This window comes from Gracilinanus agilis, chromosome 2, assembly GCF_016433145.1.
Source record: "Gracilinanus agilis isolate LMUSP501 chromosome 2, AgileGrace, whole genome shotgun sequence".
Taxonomy (NCBI): Eukaryota; Metazoa; Chordata; class Mammalia; order Didelphimorphia; family Didelphidae; genus Gracilinanus; species Gracilinanus agilis.
Genome location: NC_058131.1, coordinates 41,607,976 through 41,632,073, shown reverse-complemented (window position 1 = coordinate 41,632,073; position 24,098 = coordinate 41,607,976). Strand labels below are relative to the sequence as shown.

Here is a 24,098-nt window from a genome sequence, read left to right as displayed (position 1 = left end):
CCTTTCTTTTTCTCTCTCTCCCTAACTATTGATTCTTTTTCCCCAGGAGTATCCTTGTAAGTATTTAACAACTGGCTCTCCGGAAAAAAAAGTATACCCAACATACTCTAAAAAAACCCCAAACAAACAAAAACCTTTATCTTCTGTCTTGGAATCAATATTGTGTATTTGTTCCAATGCAGAAGAGTGGTAAGGGCTAGGCAATGGGGGTTAAGTGACTTGCCCAGGGTCACACAGCTAGGAAGTGTCTGAGGCCACATTTGAACCTAGGACCTCCCATCTCCAGGCCTGGTTCTCAATCCACTGAGACACCCAGTTGCCCCCTTTCCAACACATGCTTAAGTTTAATCTGCATTATTAACGTTCTATCTATCACTTTCATAAGTCTTGATAATTTTTTAAAAGACCAGCAAATTAAGCCCTTGTAGCATTTGCAGACTTCTGAGGTGTAAATGCTCACATTGAATATTTGACATCTGTTCTTGTGAGCCAGTTGAAGCTGGCTCCAGTACACTCTGACCTCTTCCCCAATACCTTCAAATACATTTAGGTCAACCTTAAAAAAATCATTTGATCCTCCTCTCCTTCCTCTCAAGCTACTGTCTTTATCTATCCACTCTGTGGCGCCAAGCTCCAAGAGAGAATCATCTACATTCACTGCCTCTGCTTTATCACATCTATTCCCTTCTTTCTCCCTAGTGTTCTGGTTTCTAATCTGCCCACTTAATGGAAACAGCTTTGCTAAGATTACTAGAAATCTCTGAATTGCTCAATCCTTTTTCAGGAAGCAAGTAAGGAAAGAAGGAAGGAAGGAAGGAAGGAGGGAAGAAAGGAAGGAAGGAAGGAAGGAAGGAAAGGAGGGAGGGAGAGAGAAGGAAGGAAGGAAAGGAGGGAGGGAGAGAGAAGGAAGACAGATCTCTGAGGAAGACTAATGCCAAGAGAACAGAAGATGATGATCCGTCAAAAGGGAGCGAAAGGACAAGGGTCTAATTATTCAAATATACAAGGAGTCAAATCAATTGTATAAAAATCAAGCCATTCCCCAATTGATAAATGGGCAAGAGAAATGAATAGGCAATTTTCCAATAAAGAAACCAAAACTATCAATAAGCACATGAGAAAGTGTTCTAACTCTCTAATTAGAGAAATGCAAATCAAAACAATTCTGAGGTATCACCTCACACCTAGCAGAATGGCTAAAATGACAGCAGGGGAGAATAATGAATGTTGGAGGGGATGTGGCCAAATTGGAACATTAATGCATTGCTGGTGGAGTTGTGAACTGATCCAACCATTCTGGAGGGCAATTTGGAACTATGCTCAAAGGGTTATAAAAGAATGCCTGCCCTTTGATCCAGCCAAACCTTTGCTGGGTTTGTACCCCAAAGAGATCATAGATAAACAGACTTGCATGAAAATATTTATAGCCGTGCTTTTTGTGGTGGCAAAAAACTGGAAAATGAGGGCATGCCCTTCAATTGGGGAATGGCTGAACAAATTGTGGTATATGCTGGTGATGGAATACTATTGTGCTCAAAGGAATAATAAACTGGAAGAGTTCCATGTGAACTGGAGAGACCTCCAGGAATTGATGCAGAGTGAAAGGAGCAGAACCAGGAGAACATTGTACACAGAGACTGATATACTATGGTAAAATAGAATGTAATGAACTTCTGTACTAGCAGCAATGCAATGACCCAGGACAATTCTGAGGGACTTATGGTAAAGAACGCTACCCACATTCAGAGGAAGAACTGCAGGAGAGGAAACACAGAAGAAAATCAACTGCTTGAATACATGGGTTGATGAGGACATGATTGGGGATCGAAACTATCACACCAGTGCAACTATCAACAATTTGGAAATAGGTCTTGATTAATGACACATGTTAAAACCAGTGGAAATGCATATCGGCCAGGGGAGAGGGGAAGGTCGGGGGGTGAAGGGGAAAGTAAGAGCATAAATCATGTAACCATGTTAACTTTTCTAAAATATAAATATTAATAAATGATTTAAAAAAAGGGACTTAAGGGTGGTCAAATATGTAGGAGAAAATGGTGTGGGATGGAAGCTAAAGGAAGAGGAAAGAGTATCTAAAAAAAGAGGGGAAGAGGCTGGACAGTGTATAAAAGCTACAGAAAGGTCAAAGAAGATGAGGACTGAGAAAAGATTTAGCAATTCGAGGATGGCTGGTAATTTTAGACAAAGCTGTTTCCAATGAGTGGGAAGATTTTAAGGCAGAATACTACGGAGAAAGAAGGGAATAGATGTGATAAAGCAGAGGCAGTGAATGTAGATGACTTTCTCTTGGAGTTTGGTACCATAGAGTGGACAGATAAAGACAGTAACTTGAGAGGATAGCAGGAGCAAGTGATTTTTTTAAAGGATGAACTGAAATATATTTGTAGGTACTGGGGAAGAGGCTAGAGTATACTGAAGCCAGTTCCAATTAGCTCATAAGAACATATTAAGTATTCATTGTGAGCATTTACACCTCAGAAATTTGTAAATGCTACAAGGACTTAATTTCCTGGATAGCATAGAGACCCGAGTTCAAATTCTTCCCCATAAATTCCTAGCTATGTCATCTTGGACAATCTGTAAAATGGGATGGTAATAGCACCTACCTCAAAGGGTTATTGTGGGGATCAAATGAAAGAATATATTTAAGGTGCTTTTGCAAACCTTCAAATATATATAAATATTATTATTGGCAGAGACTGTGTTTTTATCTTTGTTTCTTTAGCACTTGCCATTGTACCTTGCACATAATGGGTGCTAATAAATATTTGTTAAATTATTAAATGAACAAACTAAAGGCAAAAGAGGAGGATAAAGGAAGCTGCCTAAGGTTACAGGGAGAGCAGCAGAGTTGGGATTAGAATCCAGGATTTTCGACTCCCAATCTAGAAGACTCCACCCTGACTCTTTTAATAAAAATAATTTAGGGGGCAGTGAGGTAGCACAGTGGATAGAGAGCCAGCCCTAGAGATGGGAGGTCCTGGGTTCAAACCTGGCCTCAGACACTTCCTAGCTGTGTGACCCTGGGCAAGTCACTTAACCCCCATTGCCTAGCCCTTACCATTCTTTTGCTTTGGAACCAATACATAGTATTGATTCTAAGATGGAAGGTAAGGGTTAAGAAAAATTGAGCTAACAGTAGTTAAAGCTGTCATTCCTCTCTGCCCCTCTCCCTACACACACACACACACACACACACCCACACACACACACACACACACACACACAGGCTTCTTTCTAAACTAAACAATCATGGCCAATGGGAATTTGTACCACTGTAAGGAGTATAATAACAGGCCAACTGGTAGGAGAGAATCTGTGACTATCCTGGCAGGGTTCGACATAGCCATTTTACAAATGAGCAATAGTAAGTATCTAGAGGAGTCCCCTCATCCCTTCCTCACCTGGACTTTGCTGGGACGATGCCTTCCATAGGCTTTACAACCAGGTTATTGATGTAGCCTTCAGAAAAGCAGGAACCCTCTTCGAATGCAAAACTAAAATTTTGGTCCTCGTTGTTAATTATATATGCTGTTTCTCGGGCTTCGTGGCCTGAAAAGAAGTCACCCCGAAAAGTCAGAGGTCACATTCCAGTTCCCTGGTCAATCAATTTTGCTGATTCTGTGGGTGGCTGTAGAGAGGGGATGGGACACACTTTTAAGCTAAATCTGTGTTATTATCATTTTCCCCATTGCTTTCTTAAGCCTAGACAAACAAAAAACTCTTGCCTGGGTGCTGATTTTCAAGAAGGTGAATGCTTCCCCTGATAACTTTTCAGGAGTCTAAGCTGGCTCCAGTCACCTCTGTGTTGGCGTCTAAAGGAGTATAAAAAGGTGAGAGGCTTCTTGAATAGCCTTTCTCTTGGCCTTCACTTTGGACAGGCCTCCTCCTAAGCTCTGGTCTGGCCAGAAAGGGATCAAGTCTCTCAAAGGCTGGCCCAGCAGAGCTCAAACTCCAGCAAGTCTTCCCAAGTTACAAAGAATGTGGCCGAAGACCTGACATTGGTTTGGTTAGATGTCTGTCGTCTGACTACCGACCTAGCTGGGGATGGAGATGCTCAAATGCCCATCCATCACCAAAGGAGCTTTCAGATGCCATGGAGCAAATACTCGGCACCATATTTTATTGTGTGCAACTATATTTCCACTCTTCTCCCAATCAGAGCACCAGCAGTTCTGGGATTCATCTCTACCAATATGTTTTGCTCATAAGCCAATCTGAAACCTTAGGGGCTGTGGGTCAACAGGGAAAAGAAAGAGAGGTCGGTACGAAGGACAAGATCAATTTATTGCTACATTTCAAAAAGCCTCTTATTTTCTGATTTAGAATCAATACTACGTATTGGTTCCAAGACGGAAGAGTAGTAAGGGCTAGGCCATTGGGATTAAGTGATTCGCTCATAGTCACACAACTAGGAAATGCCAGCTGCCCCGTTTTATTCCTTTTTAATTTGGCTTTTAAAATTCTGAACTTTAAACACCCCCCAAAACCTTTGAATATATAAATAGTCAAATATAGAAAATTCTATGTGAAATGGAATGTTCTTCTCATACTGCTTGTCTTTATATACACACACACATAATAGAGTCTACATTTTTAAAATTTAAAACTTGTCCTGCCTATCTGTGCTTCCTTCTGATTTGTTCTGTTTTCTTTGGTGTATTTCCTTTTCTTTTTTTTTAAACCTTTATCTTAGCCTTAGAATTAATACTGTGCTAAGTGCCTTACAAATATTATCTCATTTGAGCCTCACAACAACCCAAGTAGGTATGTGCTATTAGGATCCCCATTTTATAGATGAGGAAACTGAGGCAGGTAGAGTTTAAGTGACTTTCCCAGGATCACACAACACATAACTGTCTAAGGTGGGATTTCAATTCAAGACTTCCAGACCTCAGGCACAGTGTTTCATCTGTTCTCTGACATAAGATAAAGTATTGTTTGCAAACACCTTGGGGAAAACTCTACAAGTAACCTTCTTGACCAAGAAAGAAGAGAGTAAGTAATGTACACTGCAAACACTGTGTTTCTTTTTGCTGGGATGGGGAAGAACTGGACCTCAGGAGACTGATAATCAGTCAGCAAGCATTGATTAATCATCTATTACGTGCCTCACAGTCCTAGGAATGGGGGAGAAATGGTTTTGTGAAAGGTAGATTGTTGGACAGTTTAATCTCTTCTTAGGGCAGGAGATAGAGAGCCCATCCCATGCTGAGCCTCCATAGTCAGAACTGAAGTACCTTCTTAGAAAAGGGCCTGGGGTCAGGCGGATGGGGCAGTTCCTGCTCTTTCTAGAAGTCAGCCTGTCCTTACCGATAAGGATGGAGCTGAAGGTGAGGTAAGACGGAGTCAGAGATAGCAAAGGGTCTATGGCTTTGCCCACCAGAAGGAAAGGGACCGAGATATTGTGCTCAGGGATGCTGAAGGTCCAGAATGATTCCATGATATCCAAAGTGCGAGGAATGAACAGGAATGAGATCTAGAAAGAAAATGGAGAACAGACCCATAAGAGATCTTGCCATTTCATAGCCTTGTTGAGCCTGTAGGGATTTGAATGCATTTTAAATGACTTCCTTTGTTCATTTTGCTAAGGAATTATCACCATAGCCAAAACAGTGTGTATAAAGTAGCATTGTGTTAGACATTTCCCAAAAGGAGTTGAAATACATAAACTCTAGAAAAGGTGCCCTAGAGGGTGGCCCACGTTCTCTCAAAGGCCCTGCTGGTGATGACTGAACATGATCCTGGGATGAGAAATTAGAGTTTTCCAGCTCTCCAACATCTCTATAGAGTGCTAGAATTGGGGAAGAACGAAAGAAGGAAACAAACATTTATTAAGTTTTTCCTATATGCCAGCAGGAACTTTATCCATGTTAATCTCATTTGATCCTCACAACAACCCTGGGAAAGAGGTACTATTATAATCCTCATTTTACAATTGAGGGAACTGAGACAGACGAAGGTTAAGTGACTTGCCCAGGGCCATGCAGCTAGTAAGTGTCTGATGTCACCATATTTGAATTGTCTTCTTATTCCCAGCTTTCTCTGAGATACTTCTTCATTTGGAACTATTCTCAAAGGATTCTAAAATTGTGTATACCCACTGATATAGCAACCACCCTACTAAGTCTGTATCCCAAAGAGATTTTTAAAAAGGGAAAAGGACCTCTCTGCACAAAAATATTTATAGCAGCTCTTTTAGTGGTGGCAAAGAACTGGAAATTAAGGGATTGCTCATCAGTTGGAGAATGGTTGAACAAGCTGTAGTAGATGATTTTAATGGAATACTATTTTGCTATAAGAAATGATGAGCAGGACAATTTCGGAAAAACCTGGAAAGACTTACATGAACTGATGCAAAGTGAAGTGAAGTGAATAGAACCAGAGAACATTGTACATAGTAACAGCAATATTTTTGAATGAACGATTGTGAATGATCTAGTTATTCTCAGCAATACAGTGATCCAAGGCAATCCCAGAGGCTTATGAAAACTGCCATCTGCCTTCAGAGAAAGAATTGATGGAGTCGGAACGCAAACCAAACTATACCACACTTCAGTTTCTTTCTTCTTTTTCCCTTTTTTGTTTGATTGTTTGAAATCTCTTCCACAAAATAACTACTACAGAAAAAAAATGTTTTACATGTTTGCACATGAAAATTCTGTATCAGTTTCCTTAGTGTCTCAGGGAAGGGTGAAGGGCAGGAGGGAATGAGGGTGGGGAGGGAGGGAATTTGAAATTCAAAAAATTTAAAAAATAATGTTAAAATTGCTTTTACATGTAATTATGGAAAAAACAAAATATTATTATTTAAAAAAACATGATGCTTACTAGTAAAACTAAATTAGCAACACGCATCATTTGGATCCTTTGATAAATACTCTATGAATACTATTACATGACAGATTTGGAAACTAAAAACCAAAAACTAACCCTCCTTCTCATCCCAAACCTCCTAAGACCTCATTCTTGAATTTTTTACTTGAAGAAGACCCATACATTTAGGAATGCTTTAGATTTGATTCTAGATGAATTCAGGGGAAACCAACTCTATTTTCCTTCTAGTTTTCACTCATTCTATTCATCTATCCACCCTGAGTATTCTTTTTTTAAAATTTAATCTAATCCCTCCCATTACATGTAAAAATAGTTTCCAACATTTTAAAAAGAATTTTGAGTCTTTAATTTTCTCCCTCCCTCCCCTGCTTCTCCTTGCAGAGATGGTAAGAAATTACTATACATTTTACAAGTACAATCATGTAAAACATTTTTCCATATTAATCCTTTTGTGAAAGGAAATTTGATTAACAAAAAAAAAACCCAAAAAGAAAGTGAAAAGTTTGCTTTGATCTGTATTCAGACTCCATCAGTTCTTTCTTGGGATGCAGATGGCATTTTTTTATTATGAGTCGTTTGGGATCATTTTGGATCATTGTATTGCTGAGAGTAGCTGTTATTCACAGTTCATTGTACTGTATTCTGTTACTCGGTACAATGTTCTCCTAGTTCTGCTTACTTTCCTCTGATTCAATTTGTGCAAATCTTCCCAGCTTCCTGCTTGTTGTTTCTTAGAGCACAATTGCATTCAATTAAAATCATATACGATAACTTATTCAGCCATTCCCCAATTGATGATAACCCACTCACTTTCCAATTCTTTGACCCCACAAAAAAAGGTGCTTTAGATATTTTTGCACATATAGGTCCTTCCTCCCTTTGTTTTTTAATGTTTAGTGTTCCAATTTTCGCATACACCCTTGCGACATTTATCATTTTCCTTTTTGGTCATGTTAGCCAAGCTGGTAGGTATAAGGTGGTATATCAGAATTGTTTTAATTTGCATTTCTCAAACTAATAGTTATTTGGAGCATTTTTCATATAACCCTGGACAGTTTTAATAGTTCCTCTGAAAACTGCCTTAGTTATATCCTTCAACCATTTCATGATTGGGGAATGTTTTATATTCTTATAAATTTGACTCAGTTCTCTCTATATTTGAGAAATGAGACTTTTCTCAGAGATATTTGATATAAAAATTTCTCCAAAATTTGTTGTTTTACTTCTAACCTTGGTTGCATTGGTTTTATCTGTGCAAACTGTTAATGTAATCAAAATTATCTATTTCACTTTTTGTAATGTTCTTGTTTGGTCATAAATTCTTCCCTTATCCACAGGTCTGACAGGTAAACTTTTCCGTATTGCTCTAATTTGTTTATGGTATCATCCTTTATTTCTAGATCACATATCCTTTTTGAATTTATTTTGGTAGATGGTGTAAGATGTTGGGCCATATCTAATCTCTGCCATACTCCTTTCTAGTTTTCCTAGTAGTTCTGGTTAAATAGTGAATTCTTTCCCCCAAAGCTTGGCTCTTCAGGTTTATCAAACACTAAGTTGCTATGGAAATTAACTGCCGTGTTTTGATTATCTCATCTATTCTACCAATCCACCACTCTGTTTCTTAGCCAGTGCCAAATTGTTTTGATGATTATTGCTTTATGGTGTAATTTGATATCTAGTACAGTCAAGCCTCATTCCTTCATATATTTTTTTCATTAATTCCCTTGACAATTTTGGACTTTTATTCTTCCAAATGAATGTTGTTGTTTTTTCTAGTTCTATGAAATAATTTTTGGATAGCTTGATTGGTATAACATTGAATGAGTAAATTAATTTAGGTAGGATTGTCATTTTTATTATATTAGCTTAGTTTACCCATGAGCAATTAATGGTTCTATGATTGTTTAAGATCTAACTTAATTTGTGTGAAAAGTGCTTTGTAATTGTGTTCATATAATTCCCGAGTTTGTCTTGACAAATAGATTCTCAAGCATTTTATACTGTCTAGAGCAGTGATGGGCAAACTTTTTAAAGAGGGGGTCAAAGGAAAGGAAATGCTCATCTGTCAGTCTGTTTCTAAGGCAACTCTTTCGAAGTTTCATTGTATCGTATCCTACTCTCATTGTATTCGTCAGATTAGGAATAATGTTGCAAGGGATAGAACAATTCAGGGGGCTGCATCTGGCCCATGGGCTGTAGTTTGCCCATCACTGGTCTAGAGGAATTTTAAATGGAATTTCTCCAACTCTCTTGCTGCTAGACTTTATTGGAAATATATTGAAATGCTGATAATTGGTATGGGTTTATTTTGTATCTTGCAATTTTGCTAAAGTTGTTATTTCAACTAATTTTTAGTTAATTCTCTAGGATTCTCTAAGTATACCATCATATCATTTGCAAAGAGTGGTAGTCTGGTTTCCTCATTGCCTATTTTAACTCCTTCAAATTCTTTTTCTTCTCTTATTTCTATAGAAAATATTTCTAGTACACTATTAAATAAATGGGCTGATCTTCCTGGAAAGGGTCTTAATTTGTCCCCACTATAGCTAATGCTTGCTGATGGATTTAGATGAATGCTATTTATCACTTTAAGGAAGGTTCCCTTTATTCTAATGCTTTCTAATGATTTTATAAGGAATTCATATTATATTTTATTAAATGCTTTTTCTGCATCTATTCAAATAATCTGTGGTTTCTGTTGGTTTTATCATTGATATGGTCAATTATGCCGATGGTTTTCCTGATATTGAACCATCACTGCATTCCTTGTATAAAACCCACCCGATCATGGTATATTATTCTTGTGATAAAATGTAACATCCTTGCCAATATTTTATTTAAAAAATTTGTATCAGACCTCAGGACTTCCGGGTTAAGGTGGTGGCAGAGTAAAAAGCAGCTGCTTAACCTCTCCTAACCAAAACATATAGGATTCCTCAAGGGGACATAAAAACAAATGCAGACCAATGAAGGGACCCCACAATAGGGCGCAGCATTGAAAGTACGTGGGTTTGGGGCATTTCCATGCTATAAAGGGGTGAAACAGCTCTCACTAAAATGCAAGCTGAGCAACCCCCCTCCCCCACCACACCACCTACAGTGCTAAGGCCAGCGCACAAGAGTTAGAGCAGGTTTGGGGCACCCATTAAGTCATTGGCAGCTCCAGGGCCTGATCCTGAGAGCAGCAAGACTTAAGACCCCAAGAGGCCAAAGAAAACGTGGATTTTGAACACAGACCTTGAGCGCAGGTGCGGGTGAAGGCATGGATGCAGGCGAGGACGCAGGCACGGACAAGGATCTTGAGTGCAGGCTTGGACCTTGAGTGGGGACCCAGTGCAGACAGGTGCACGACTGGAAGCAGCTCCCTGAGATTGTTAAGGAGCTTAGGGCAGAGGAACAAGCAAGGGGACCACCAGGAGGCTTGACCCTGAGAACAACAAGACCTGAGACCTCAGGAGCCTAAAGAGCGCAGACAGACCCTGAGCGTGATGATAAATATGAGAAGGCCCAGGGCTAACAATGGCAAGCCAGAATCAGGAACCCCAGAAGAGAAAGATCAACAAGAAGAAATCTTTAACACTCGACAACTTTTACACAGAGAAAATCCAGACAACAGAGCAAACAGCAGAGGAGAACAAACAAGCAATCACATCCAAACCTTCCCAAAATAATGAAAACTGGTCACAAGCTCTTGAAGAGTTCAAATCTGAAATGACGAGAAAGATGGAAGAGATTTGGTGAGAGAAGTGGGAAATAGTTCAAAAGGAAATTAACGGGTTAGAAGACAGAAACTCCCAATTGGAGAAAGATGCCCCAAAATCAAATGAAATGGTAAGCAAAATGGAAACCAAAACAGGTAAGAAAATAACAGTTTAAAAGGCAGAATTTCCCAATTGGAAAGTGAGGCAAGTAAATTGAAGACCAGAAACGACCAGATTGAAAAGGAAAACCAAAAGATTATAGCCAAAAACTAGTCCCTAAAGGCTAGAATTGAACAATTAGAAGCTAATGATCTCTCAATACAACAAGAACAAATAAAACAAAGCCAAAAGACTGATAAAATAGATGGAAAAATGAAATATCTCAATGAGAAATTGACAGATCAAGAAAACAGGTCTAGAAGAGACAATCTGAGAATCATTGGTCTCCCTGAAAAAGCAGAAATTAATAGAAATTTGGACTCCATATTAAAAGAAATAATTCAGCAAAACTGCCCTGAAGTTCTACAACAAGAGGGCAATATAGACATTGAAAGGATCCATAGATCACCCTCTACACTAGACCCAGAAAAGACAACCCCCAGGAATATAATAGTCAAATTCAAGAGCTTCCAGGTAAAATAAAAAATTTTACAAGAAGCCAGAAAGAGACAATTCAGATATCAAGGAGCACCAATCAGGATCACACAGGATCTGGAAGCCTCTACACTAAAAGACTGCAAGGCTTGGAATATGATATTCAGAAAGGCAAGAGAACTGGGTCTACAACCAAGGATCACGTACCCATCAAAACTGACTATATACTTCCAGGGGAAAGTATGGGCATTCAGCAAGAGAGAAGATTTCCAAGTATTTGCCCAGAAAAGACCAGGACTAAATGGAAAGTTTGATATCCAACCACAAAAATCAAGAGAAACATGAAAAGGTAAATAAGAAAGCGAGGGGAAAGAAAGAAAAATCTTATTTTTTAAATTTGCCTCTTTAAGGGCTTCAATAAGATCTAATTATTTGTATTCCTATGTGGATAAATGTTATGTGTAATTCTCTGTAGTGAACTCTAATCACTATTATAGTTTTCACTATTATAGTAATTAGAAGAATTATTCATAGGGAGAGGTTGGAGTACTATATGGTCTAAGATGATATGGGGGTGGATGGGAAAGAGGGGGTTGAATAGTAGAGGACACCAAGAAAAAATTTGCATCAATGTTCATTAGGGAAATTTGTCTATGGTTTTCTTTTTCTGTTTTATCTCTTTCTGGTTTAGGTATTAATACCATATTTGTTCATAAAAATAATTTAGAAGGATTCTTCTCGCCCTATTTCTTGAAATTGTTTATGTTGCATTGGAATTAGTTGTTCTTTGAATGTCTGGTAAAATTCACTTGTGAATCTATCTGACTCTGAGCTCTTTTTCTTATGGAGTTCTTTGATATTTTTATTCAATTTATTTTTTCCCTGAAAGTATTCTTTTTTCCTTTTTTGTTGATCTAGGTAGATTATATTTTTGTAAGCATTTATTTCACTTAGATCATCATATTTATTGGTGTTTAGTTGGACAAAATAACTTCCAATAATTATTTTAATTTTTTCTTTATTGGTTGTGATCTTTTTTAGTTTTGGTACTAGAAATTTTTTTCCTTTTTATAAAAAATAAAGTTAACCAATGGTTTATCTATTTTATTTTTTCATAAAACCACCTCCTTGTTTTATTTATTAATTCAATGATTTTCTTTCAATTCTCTTTTTTAAACAAATCTTTTCAAGTTCTTCCAGGGATTCTTTTGAGGTTTGACATCCTTTCACACTTTCCTTTGAAGCTTCATATATTTTCTTTTTGACACTGCTGTCCTCTTCTGAGTTCATATTTTGGTCTTCACTGTGACTAAAGTAACTTTCTAAAGCCAGAAACAGGGACTCCTGTAATCTTCTCCCGTGCAGTTGTCCAGTTCCTCTTACTCTCTGTGGCTGAGAGTTCCAGAAGCCTTTATTGCTGATTCAACTGTCCCCCTGGGGCTTACTCCTGTGGTGGGGCCTGCTTTGGCATGCTTTCCACCTTGGGGCAATAGATCTTTCATGTCATACTTTTAAGTTGTTTCAGGCTGAAAAATTATTTCACCCCTTCTTTTTGTGGGTTATGCTACTCCAGAATTCATTTTGTGGTGTTATGCCATAGTTTTTTGGAGAGTAATTTGGTAGAGATCAGGTGGGTCTGTGTACTGTCTCTGCCATCTTGGTTTGGTCCCTCTCCTCTACCCCAAGTGTTCTGAAGTTAGGATCCATAGATATCCAAAGGACCTTTGGGTATATGTCAGGGGGTCTTACTTTAATTTGGATGGGGAAAAATGACATCTGTATTTGAATATAATTGGTTTCCTTTGTGAATGGATGTGCTTTATTTATGCATTTAAAAACACTATTCTGAGCAGGGGTTAATGGGCTTCACCAGACTGAACTAGGACACAAAAACAGTTAAGAACCCTTGATCTACCCATTGAATGATATTTATTAAACCCAGAAGGTTCTGGTGTTGTGCTAATATGTATCATTCAGATTTCTTTAGTTTCACATTTCTTTTCTTAGATCACTATTTGTAGTTGCAGCCATGCTCATCCAAAGAAATGTTCCAATGTTTTGGGAAGAAACATCTTAAGAGATTGGATGGCAGGGTCTGCAAGGGAGGAGTGTATCTAATTCATATCCTCCTTAGTACCTGGCACAACTTTGAAAGGGGACCCCAAACACTTGTTGGAGAGTAAGTTCAGCAAATCTCTGTTGAGAGAAAGAATGAATCTCTCCTCTTTCCCCTGGTTTCCCTCTTACTTCAAGAATATCTTTAATTCTATGGTAGGTGGGAAATCCTGGGAAATCTGGTTTGAATCCAAGCCCTCAGCATAGCTATTTCTTCCCCACTCACCTCTGCTTTTTTCTCTGGATGGATTGTGCCTCCCTCTGTCAGGCATATGAAGGCGGGAGGGCTCAGGAGACTCTCAAAGTCTTCTGAGATCCATCGGTAGGAATAGGTTTCAGAGGTAGGATTCATAATAGTGAAGGTCCTGGCCGGGAGAAGGGAATACACAAGAGGAAAGGAAAACTCAGTTTTGAAAATGAACTGGCCAAGGATTCACTGGTTATTTAAATAACGAGTCTCTATTCTAATGAACTGGAGTCAGACCAGAATGACATGGCAGGTTTATGTAGAAGGGAACATTCTGTCCTGCCTAAGAGGCTAAGGTGGCATGATGCCATTTTGTCTTTGGGAAAACACTGAGGCCAGAGCTATATTTTGGTCTTAATGTGCCTCTAAGGTAATTATGGTCTCCTGCTATGGTATTGGCTCCTTCTCAAGAGCAGGAATAATCTTGTATTTTCTTTGTTTTCTTTTTTTATTCTCAGTGCCTGGTAGATAGTTGGTGACTAGTAAATGTTTGTTGGTTGACTGTCAGAAGCTTGGAGTTCTAATATTCAGTTCTCTAGGAAGCTCTTGGCTTATTCCACCCAACCTCACACACTATATAACACCTGGGTTTTAAGCTTCCCTTGAGCCCTTTGGAAGAAATGCCTTCTATAAACACAATGAATGAATGAATAAATCAACTCACTGGATGTTCTTTGCTCCCACACCCATGGCAGAAAACTCAATCACTCTTGTGTTGGGATCCAGAGGTCCCCCTTGTGGTCCACCGAAGTCGGGATTACGCCTATGGCTGCTGATATAGTCAGATTCTTTCAGATCAAAATGGCAAAACGGTAAGCGGCTCCGTCCTTTCACAGTTATGGTTAGACCTTGATCGCCTGGAAAAAGGTTAGGCATCCTGAAGAGAAATAAGGGCAAATATCAAGCACCAGAGAGTGTTGTTTCCAGTCATTTTTTTAGAGAAAGCACAAGGGGAAGAGGTTTGGGTATGGCACTGCTTTAGTTAGAGGCTTTCCTGATTTTCTGCAGCTCTTTATATCATCCCATCATCTCTTCACGGCCTCCTCTGCAAACTAGTGATACCTGTTCAGGTTCTGGGTTGGATTGTTTTCAGAACCCATAATACTTGTTTTGGCTTGGTAGTTTTTGGTCCATCCTTGAGTTGTTAGTCCTTTCCTCTTTTGCCATATATCCCATTGATCTCATTTTAAAATAAAATGGTTTTTTTTAGGTGTTTATTTATGGCTGGGGGTCTATTTGATATAGAAATACTTGTGATGTCACTGGCCTATTACTTGCAAAAGAAGAAGAAATGTCATTTGGAGATAAGAGGGAAATTAGAAAATAACCTAAGTTTTCCACAGGAAAATTAAAATCAAGAGATCAAAGCACACCTTCCTTCATGAGTTTTTAATTGTATATGTGTCTTCATGGGGGATATGGAGACATGTATTACACGAAAGCCCTGATATAACCTATATTAGCCTATTTGCTGCCCTTGGGGAGGCGGGGAAAGGAGGGAGAGAATCTGAATTGCAAAGTGTCAGAAAACAATTGCCAGAAATTGTTGCTATGTATAATTGAAAAAAATTCTTTTAAAAAAAGAGAAAATTAAAGTCAACCAAAATAGAAAATGATCTGAGAAGAAGCATTCTGATCAAATGAAATGCATTTGGAGCAAGTGAATCAGTTGACATTTGAGAGGTAATACAGATAGAAAAAGAAACTACTTAAGACACCACAAAAGATATCCTCAGATAAATAAGAGATAATTAAAGTAATTAAACTCAAATCCAAATGAAAAGATGCTGGAAACTGGTAGAAAATAATGAAGAAAATGACAATTTTGATGAATATAATAGAAAACCTTAAAAATCAATACAAGTGGGGGCAGCTGGGTAGCTCAGTGGAGTGAGAGTCAGGCCTAGAGACAGAAGGTCCTAGGTTCAAACCCGGCCTCAGCCACTTCCCAGCTGTGTGACCCTGGGCAAGTCACTTGACCCCCATTGCCCACCCTTACCAATCTTCCACCTATGAGACAATACACAAAAGTACAAGGGTTTAAAAAAAAAAATCAATACAAGTAATCAATAATTTTCAAAGTAGAAATGGAATTCTGGACAAAGAAGAAAAACTAGAACTAGAAAATGAAAAATCAGAAATCTGAAAGTTAGGAAATCATTCAGGACATATATAAAAATATTGGTTAACAAAAGCAAAAAAGTGGATACAGTCTACAAGTCTAATGATTAAAGAAGGGTTGAATTTATTACTATGTGTTCAACTATCACCTCTATGCAGATGATTTCTATCTATATATCCAGCTCAGGCTCCCTCCTAAGCTCCATTATCATCTAACCAATAGCTTACTGGGCATCTCCATCTGAATGTCTTATAGATATTTCAAACTCTTTAGGTTCAAAACAGAAATCAGGATTTCCCCCCCTCTTAAACACAAACATTTCCTCTCTTTTACATAGTTTTCTCCTAGTAGAATGGAAATTCTTGGAGGCTGGGTTATTTCATTTTTTTCTTTGTATCCTTGGCACCTTGCACAAGGCCTTGCACACAGTAGGTGCTTAATAAATGCCAATTGCATGAATCTATTACAGGATATAGTAGATGCTTAATAAATACTAATTGCATGAATCTATCATAGCAGATAGTAGGTGCTTAATAAATTTCAATTGCATCAATTTCAGAAGCACTTGAAATGGGGTATAGAACAAATGCACTTATAGTTTATTTGCTGTCTGCACTTTTGTTTGGTTATATTTTGTTGAATGCAAAAGCTTCTGTTTAAGATGTTTCTCCCTATTTTTTGTTCACTTGATTATCTTTATCGATGGTTACTAAGCTTTAAAATAATTTTAAGGATATGAGTTTATACAAAAATATTCATAGCCATGCTCTTTATGATGGCAAAAAATTAGAAAATGAGGGAGTGTCCCTTGATTGGGGAAAGGTTGAACAAATTGTGGTATATGATGGTGATGGAATACTACTGTGCTGTAAGGAATGATGAACTGGAGAATTTCTATATGAACTGGAAGAACCTCCAGGAACTGATGCAGAGTGAAATGAGCAGAACCAAGAGAATGTTATAAACAGAAAATGAAACATTGTGGAACAATACAATGTAATGGAATTTCCTAATACAAGACAATACCCAGGGACCGATGAGAAAGAATGCTACTTACATTGAGAGAAAGAACTGTGGGAGTAGAAACATGGAAGAAAAACAAATGACTTATCATTTGTTTTTGTGGATATATGAGTTGGGGTTTTGGTTTTAAAAGATTGTTCTATTGCAAAAATGAATAATGTGGAAATAGGTATAATTGATAACATTTGTATAACCTAGTGGAAGTGCTTATTGGATATGGGAGGGGGGAGGAAAGAAGGGAGGGAAAGAAAATGAGATATGTAAACATGGGAAAATATTTTTAAAATAAAAAAATCTAAAAAAAGAAAAAATAAAGTGAAAAAAAGAATGTGGGTTTAGTTTAGCATTAAACTAATTTTCACAAGCAATGAGAGAGGAGGCTTCTTGGGATAGAGATGGTGGAAGTTGGTGCAGTCACTGTCCCTATTTCTCTTCCCTCTGGTGTCAGGTGTTCTAAATCTTCCTTGGACCTCTGTATACCATTTTTATTTGTCTCACCTAAGGGATTTCCTATCTTCCAAAAGGAAGTTCTCATTTGCGTTCTAGGAGAATCTGTTTTTGATAAACTTGAAATGTCTGGTAATCATTTTTCTAAGTAAATTTCCAGGAACTAGGAAGTGCCAAAGCCCTTAAGAAGAGCAGAGAAAGCCTGTGCCAGAGAAAAGGGACCAATCAGAGCTTCAGTAAGAAAGAATGAGACTCAGTTAATGACCTGATGCTTTTGTAGGCAACCAAAACTAGGGTATTGACCAGTGGTAAATGTATGGGATAATCAATGTCTAGTGATCGGCATAGATGGTGCCCATTAGGGAAAGAATGCTGGATTTGGGGTCAAAGGACTCCTGGGTTTAAATCTATTATTTATTAACTGTATTACTTTGACAAATCGCTTAAGTTCTTCAGGCCTCAGTATTCTAGCCCTAGAAATTTGAGAATTACCTAGGGAGGGGAAGAAGAACCCTCTGACTGGGTATTCAGGTCCCTGATGGTGGACCCAGTTCCCAGATGCCCCAGTGTCAGTGTCCCTCTGGCCCTAGGGCAGTGATGGTGAACCTTTTAGAGAAGGAGTGCTGGGTCCTGCCCCCATCCCACCCCCTCAGACCAAGTGCTGGGTGTGCCCCCCTCCTTTATCCCACACAGGGGAGGAAGAAAGTGCTCCCATTGGGCTGCTGGGCAGAGGGGCAGGTGATGTGAAAAAATGTTGTCAGGAATGGTGGAGAGGGTGAAGGGACCAGCTCTGCCAGAGCCCTTCTGTCTTTCTAGTAATGAACTCTGGGGAGTAGGGGTGGGTGTGCGTGCCCACAGAGTGTGCTCTGTGTGCCCTCTTTGGCACCTATGCCATAGGCTCGCCATCACTGCCCTAGGGGTTCTCTGAGCTCAGTACAACACAGTCCTTCCCAAAGAAGAATTGAGCATTGTGGGATTTGAGGAAAGAATCAGGCAGGGAAGATGAGGTGGGGGAAGAATTGAACCGTTGCCAAGTCAAAGATATCAATAGCCAACATACAGCTTTGGGGAATGCTTTCTTACTGGCAGCATATGTTGTTTTCAAACTCGCCGACTTCCACCGGGGAGAATTTCACCTTGATTTTTTGTCGTTTCCCAACTGGGATGACTCCACTGGTAGGGTCCATGGAGAATGGATAGGTGGAGATGCCACTGTACGCATGGGATGAGGCACTTTCTGTGGCACTCTCTGCAGGAAAAGTTGCTTTACTGGCTATTTCTTTGCGACTTGTGTCAAATAGACTAGCTAGAAGTACAAAGGAAACAACCAAGATGTTGAATTATAGGGAACCTCAGAGCTGAAAGAGGTCTTAGAGGGCAGGGCCTGCCTATCTTTTGCCTTTTTCTGTAGTCCCAGCACTTGGCACAGTGCCTGGCACATAGTAGATGCTTAATAAATGGTGATTGATTTAGCTCAGGCTGTACAGTAACCAGGATGCCTTCTGCTACATGTTGAAGGGCAATTTTTGCTTGAAGACCTCCAGTGATGGGGAACCTACTACTTGCCAAGGTCAGCAATTAAATTTTTAGGAAAAAAAATAAACTAAGTCTGCCATATCTACACTTTGAGAAGGTGTGCAAAGTGCTTTGTGTATATTATTTCATTTCAGCCTTGAGCAAGGCAGTTATTCAACTACCATTTATGAAACACTATATGCCAGGAATTGTGCTCAGTGTTGAGACAGAAACATGGTCCTGGCCATCTTTTCTTTAACCCCTTCCCTTTCATCTTAGAATCAATGCTGGTTCCAAGGCAGAAGAGAGCAGTAAGGGCTGGGCAATGGAGGTAAGTACCTTGCCCAGGGTCACACAGCTAGACAGTATATCTGAGCCCAGATTTGAACCCAGGACCTGCCATCTCTAGGCGTGGCACTCTATCCATTGAGCAACCCAGCTGCCCCCAAGATCCCATTCTAATGGGGGAGATGATCTGCAAATCATTCTGTGTCTATATGAGATGAGAAAACTCGAAGCAATCTCAGAGAGAAGGCAGGGACCCCTGAAAAAGTCACTGTAGGAAATAGAGAGGCACTTAGACCTGGAATTGGGAAGGCCTGAGTTCAAATGTGACCTTAGATCCCTATTAGCTGTGTGACCCTGGGCCAGTTACTTGGTCCCTCTCAATCTCAGTTTCCTCACCTGTAAAATGGGGATAATGATTGCCTCTATATCCCAGGATTGTTGTGAGGATTCAATGAGATAGTATTTGTAATATGCATAGTACCTGGCACATAATAGGTATTATAGAAATGTTAGCTGTTATTATTATTATTGTTATTATTACAAGGTTGTTGTGAGAATCAAAAGAGATAATATATGTAAAGCATTTTGCGAACTTTAAAATGCTTATGTAAATGTTAATTATCATTAATATTATTTGGGGGCAGCTAGGTGATGCAGAGGATAGAGTGCCAGGCCTGAAGTAAAGAAGATTCATCTTCTTGAATTCAAATCTGTCCTTGGACAATTACTAGCTGTGTGACCCTGGGCAAGTCACTTAACTGTGTTTGCTGCAGTCCCTCATTTGTAAAATGAGCTGGAGAAAGAAATGGCAAAGTAGTGTCTTTGCCAAGAAAACTCTAAAGGGTGTCACGAAGAGTCAGATATGACGGAAACAATCGAACAACAACAATTATTATTACTCTAGGAATTCCCTGAATTATACAGATGAAGAAAGTGAAGCTTGGGGAAGTCCACTGATTTATTAGCCGTGGTCACCTAGATGGTAAATCCAAGAGACAGGAATTGAACGTAGGTGTCCCCTGATTCCAAGGACTACACTCTTTCACCTACACTTTCCTCCCTTCCCCCTAAAGAAAAGTCTTGATTTTATTGATTGGCAATGGTAGCTTCTCTAAGGCAAGAACTCTCCAAATATGATTCACCTAGAATTCACACGGGGGCCCCCTGGATGGTCTTTAGGCTCATCTCTTGTCTACCAAGAGGTGCTATATGACAACGTTCATTGGTTCCTGGTGTAACAGCAATCTTCCACCAAAAAAATCCTCCATTGCCTCATTGTAGAGGGTAGACGCCATCCTGCCTTTCAGTGTTCATGATAAGCATGAGCCAAAAAGACTACCATGAAGACAATTCAATCTATCAGCAAGTATTTATTAAATATCTATTATGTGCCGGACACTGCACTAGGCAGTTTATGTGTTTTCTAAAGAAGTCTATATTCTAATGGTGGAGGCGGCTAAATATAAAGTGAATAATAAATACAAATTTATATTTGTTGTTTGGTTTTTTTCAGTTGTTTCTGACTTCTTGTAACCCCCCTTTTTGGTGGGATTTTCTTGGCAAACATATTGGAGTACTTTGCTATTTCCTTCTCCAGCTTATTTTCCAGATGAGGAAAATGAGGCAATTGGGGAATGGCTTGATTTTTTTGTACAATTGACTTAGCTCCTAATACATTTGAGAAATTAGACCTCTGTCAGAAGTCTTTGTTATAATCCCCCCCCCCCCAAGTTGTTGCTTCCCTTCTAGTTTTGGTTGCATTGGTTATATTGATGGATTTAAAATAAATCTATTTTTAAATTTTCTTCTCATTAATGGATAGAGGGTGCTTGTTTGTTTTCCCATTGTGGTAAGGCAGAGTAGAAAAGGTAGGTAATTTGTGATGTCATTTGCTAGACCAAAACATTCCAAGTAGTGAAAAGTTTGAGAATCATTGTTCTCTAATCAGTTAAAAAACAAAACCCAAAACAAAACAACCCTTACTTTTTTGTCTTAGAATCAATTCTAAGTATTTCTTCCAAGGCAGAAGAGCAGGAAGGGCTAGGCAATTGGGGTTAAATGACTTGCCCAGGGTCACACAGCTGGGCTAGATTTGAATTCGGGTCTTCCTCTCCTGGCTCTCTATCCACTGAGCCACCTAGCTGTCCAGTCTGCTTTTAAAAATGGCTTCTTAGGACCCATCTTGATGGAATTCAGAAAACAAAGGTCATTACTTGAATATTCCAAGATCTAAGATCTTATTGGTATCCCTCCACAGATGCAGAATACAAACCACCTATGATTTAATTGGATTTAATTGATGGTTTTTGGAAATTGTATAGCCAAAAAATCCATTGCCTTGTAGCCAACTTGGCAACGAATCTCTTTGAAACGTGTAATCCATCATTGAGGTTATGGGGAAAGCCTTTCCTGCCTGATAGACCTGCCAGAACTTTCACTCCATTGGCATGACCCAAAGGACTCAAGGTTCCTTCCATGCCACAGTGGGATATCAGAGGTTGACTTGGATGATGGTCAAGAGCAAATTAGGAGATCCCGGTCAACAGTAAAGAGAAATTTCCCAAAGCAATATATCCTTTTTGATAGAATAAGAGCCCAAGATCCAAGAAATGAAGTCTTGGAATTCTCTCACTATCTCAGTGGAAAAAAATAGTTTCATAAGATCATAATTGCTGGACCAAAGGTTTAGTCTGGTGCTTAGCAGTTACTCATTGAGAACTCTTGCTACTTCTATCACTCATGGGATACTTAGTGGTTACCCTGGAGACTTGTGTACAAGTCCTCTCTCTCCAACTAAGAGAGAAATTCCTTGAAGATGGGTTCTTACTGTATACTACCCAGACCCCCACAATCTAGCCTAGTCTTTTGTATGTAATTGTGCTTAGTAGGCATTTGTGGATGGGCCTTTTATAAGCACATTTTACATGGCGCATTGTTCCAGAGTTTGCCGTGGCCAAAGAGTCCATCATGCAGTGGCCAACCTGCTGGTTGATGAGTGTGTCTGTGCTTAATTAGACTAGTCCTGAGGCTCCAGAAGCCATCTGTCTGTCAGCAGCATGGGACATTCCATTTTGGTGGATGTATGCCACAGTTTGTACTTCCCTGGCATACCCTTTGAGAACCTAGGGTCACTTTTATGGGGCATCTGATTCTTTAATAATTAATCAATCTGATGCTTACAATTTTTAATCTTGGTGAAGGTCTAGAAGTATTGACTGATACTGTCTCCTCTTTCCCCACCTCCTGTAATGACATTTTTATTTTATACTAAAACCAAGGTGATGCCATTTGTTACCTGAATGTGACAACTGCTTACACTGGGCAGGGCCAAGCTGCACCAAAACAAGGTGAGTATATTTGAGCTATTTTAGGTCATTATTTAGAGTCTGCAGGGATAAATATCACTATTTCTCATTTCCACTGGAAAAAGTGCTGGTTCTGGAATCTGAAGATCTGAGTTCAAGTCTTGACTTTGTTACTTATTCTCTTTCTGTGTGCCCTTGGGTAAGGAACTTATTAACTTTTCTGGGCTAGGCTTTCATATTAGTACAATGTGGAGGTAGGACTTAAAGGGCCCTGAGGTCCCTTCAGGCTAGGATCCTATGATGCTATAGATCACTACACCCTGATCTTTAATGAAAAAAGCTCTGGACCCAGGTAAGAAGAATGGGACTTGAATCATGGGGTTTCTCTTTTACCAGCTTGTGTGACTATAGACATACAATTTTTATGTCTTTATGTGCCTCAGTTTCCCCTCTGTGAGATGAAACTCATCTCTAGGATTCTTTAAAGTTTTACTATAGCATGAATGCTGGTACCAGGAGACATCTAACATTTATCCCATGATCTTTTGGCTCTAAGAGTGGTTGGTGTATGGGACAGCTAGAGCGAGCTCTGGACCTGGAGACAGGAAAACCTGGGATCAAATCTTTCCTCAAACACTTACTAGCTATATGATCCTGGGCAAGTCACCTAATCCTGTTTGCCTATTAAGAAAAAGCCTATTGCTATGCGCCAGGCACTCATTGTACTAGACTTTGATAATACAAAGGCAAATGATTAGGGGACATCTAGGGGGCTTCATGGATGGAGAGCCAGGCCTAGAGACAGGAGGTCCTGCATTCAAATCTGACCTCAGACACTTCCTAAGTGACCCTGGGCAAGTCACTTAACCCCCATTGCCTAGCTCTTACTGCTCTTCTGCCTTAGAACTGAAACTAAAATAGAAAGTAAGGGTTAAAAAAAAGAGCTATTGATCCTCACACCAACAAATCCTAGTTGCTTAGGAAGCTTCCTAGTTGCCCTCATTCCATTCCATATGCCCCTTTTATCAGGGCTAAAGCCTGAGGGATAGAACTTAACGATTTTCTCATCAACTGGTTCACCTTAACCCCCTCCTCCTCCCCGGGAGTGATACATCCCTGTTTTACTTGGAGAATTGCTGCTTTCCTGATCAGCAAAGCTGACAGCCTTTGTTGTTTCCTCTGTTGACAGCAGCCAGTTATATTCCAGTTGTATAGGTCCTGTATTGATCAAGTCAAACCTGCAATTACAACAAAGCACACATCTGAGAAGCCTGTGATAGGTGCCTCTAGTCTTCCTTTTACTAAATAGAGCGGTGGCCAGTTGGAATGCTAGTCCCTGTGCTTGCCTCCCCCGCCACAAAGAAGGGGCACTTGCTGGACAGATGCTGGGTGTGAATCCCTCCTCCAACACTTAGTAGTTATGTGACTCCAAGAATACCATCCAGCCTCTCCAAGTTCTCGTTTCTATACCTGCACATGAGGATGAAAATACTCACTACAGCTGCTGTGTGGCTTTGTCATCAGGCTCTCTTGAGAGCATGGCAGTCAAACTGGCAAGTGAGAGCTACCTAGAAGTCACCTCTTTCTGGTTTGGTTGTTAGAGTCAGAATTTGAACTCAGGGTCAAATGAGATAATAATATCTGTAAAGCACTTTGCAAACCTGAAAGCTACAGAACTGTAAGTTATCATCATCATCATATAATTATTATTATGAACTCCAATTTCTAGGTCTGTTTCTAGGTTTGATAAAATGCTTCCTTCCTTCCTTCCTTCCTTCCTTCCTTCCTTCCTTCCTTCCTTCCTCTCTCTCTTTCTCTCTCTCTTTCTCTCTCTCTCTTCCTTCCTCTCTCTCTTTCTCTCTCTCTCTCTCTCTCTTTCT

At 39.4% G+C, this 24,098-nt stretch overlaps 1 protein-coding gene across 1 annotated transcript in view; it reads right to left on the bottom strand.

The window, feature by feature from the left end:
- The window catches only part of HYDIN (HYDIN axonemal central pair apparatus protein), a 417,120-nt gene that overhangs the window by 43,697 nt on the left and 349,325 nt on the right, over window positions 1-24,098 (bottom strand). The window contains exons 67-72 of the mRNA XM_044659361.1: window positions 23,344-23,456; window positions 18,194-18,416; window positions 14,183-14,395; window positions 13,498-13,636; window positions 5,335-5,500; window positions 3,426-3,573 (exon numbers count right to left, since the gene is read on the bottom strand). Of these exons, the coding sequence (XP_044515296.1) occupies window positions 3,426-3,573; window positions 5,335-5,500; window positions 13,498-13,636; window positions 14,183-14,395; window positions 18,194-18,416; window positions 23,344-23,456 (1,002 nt within the window). The remainder of the gene's footprint in view (window positions 1-3,425; window positions 3,574-5,334; window positions 5,501-13,497; window positions 13,637-14,182; window positions 14,396-18,193; window positions 18,417-23,343; window positions 23,457-24,098) is intronic.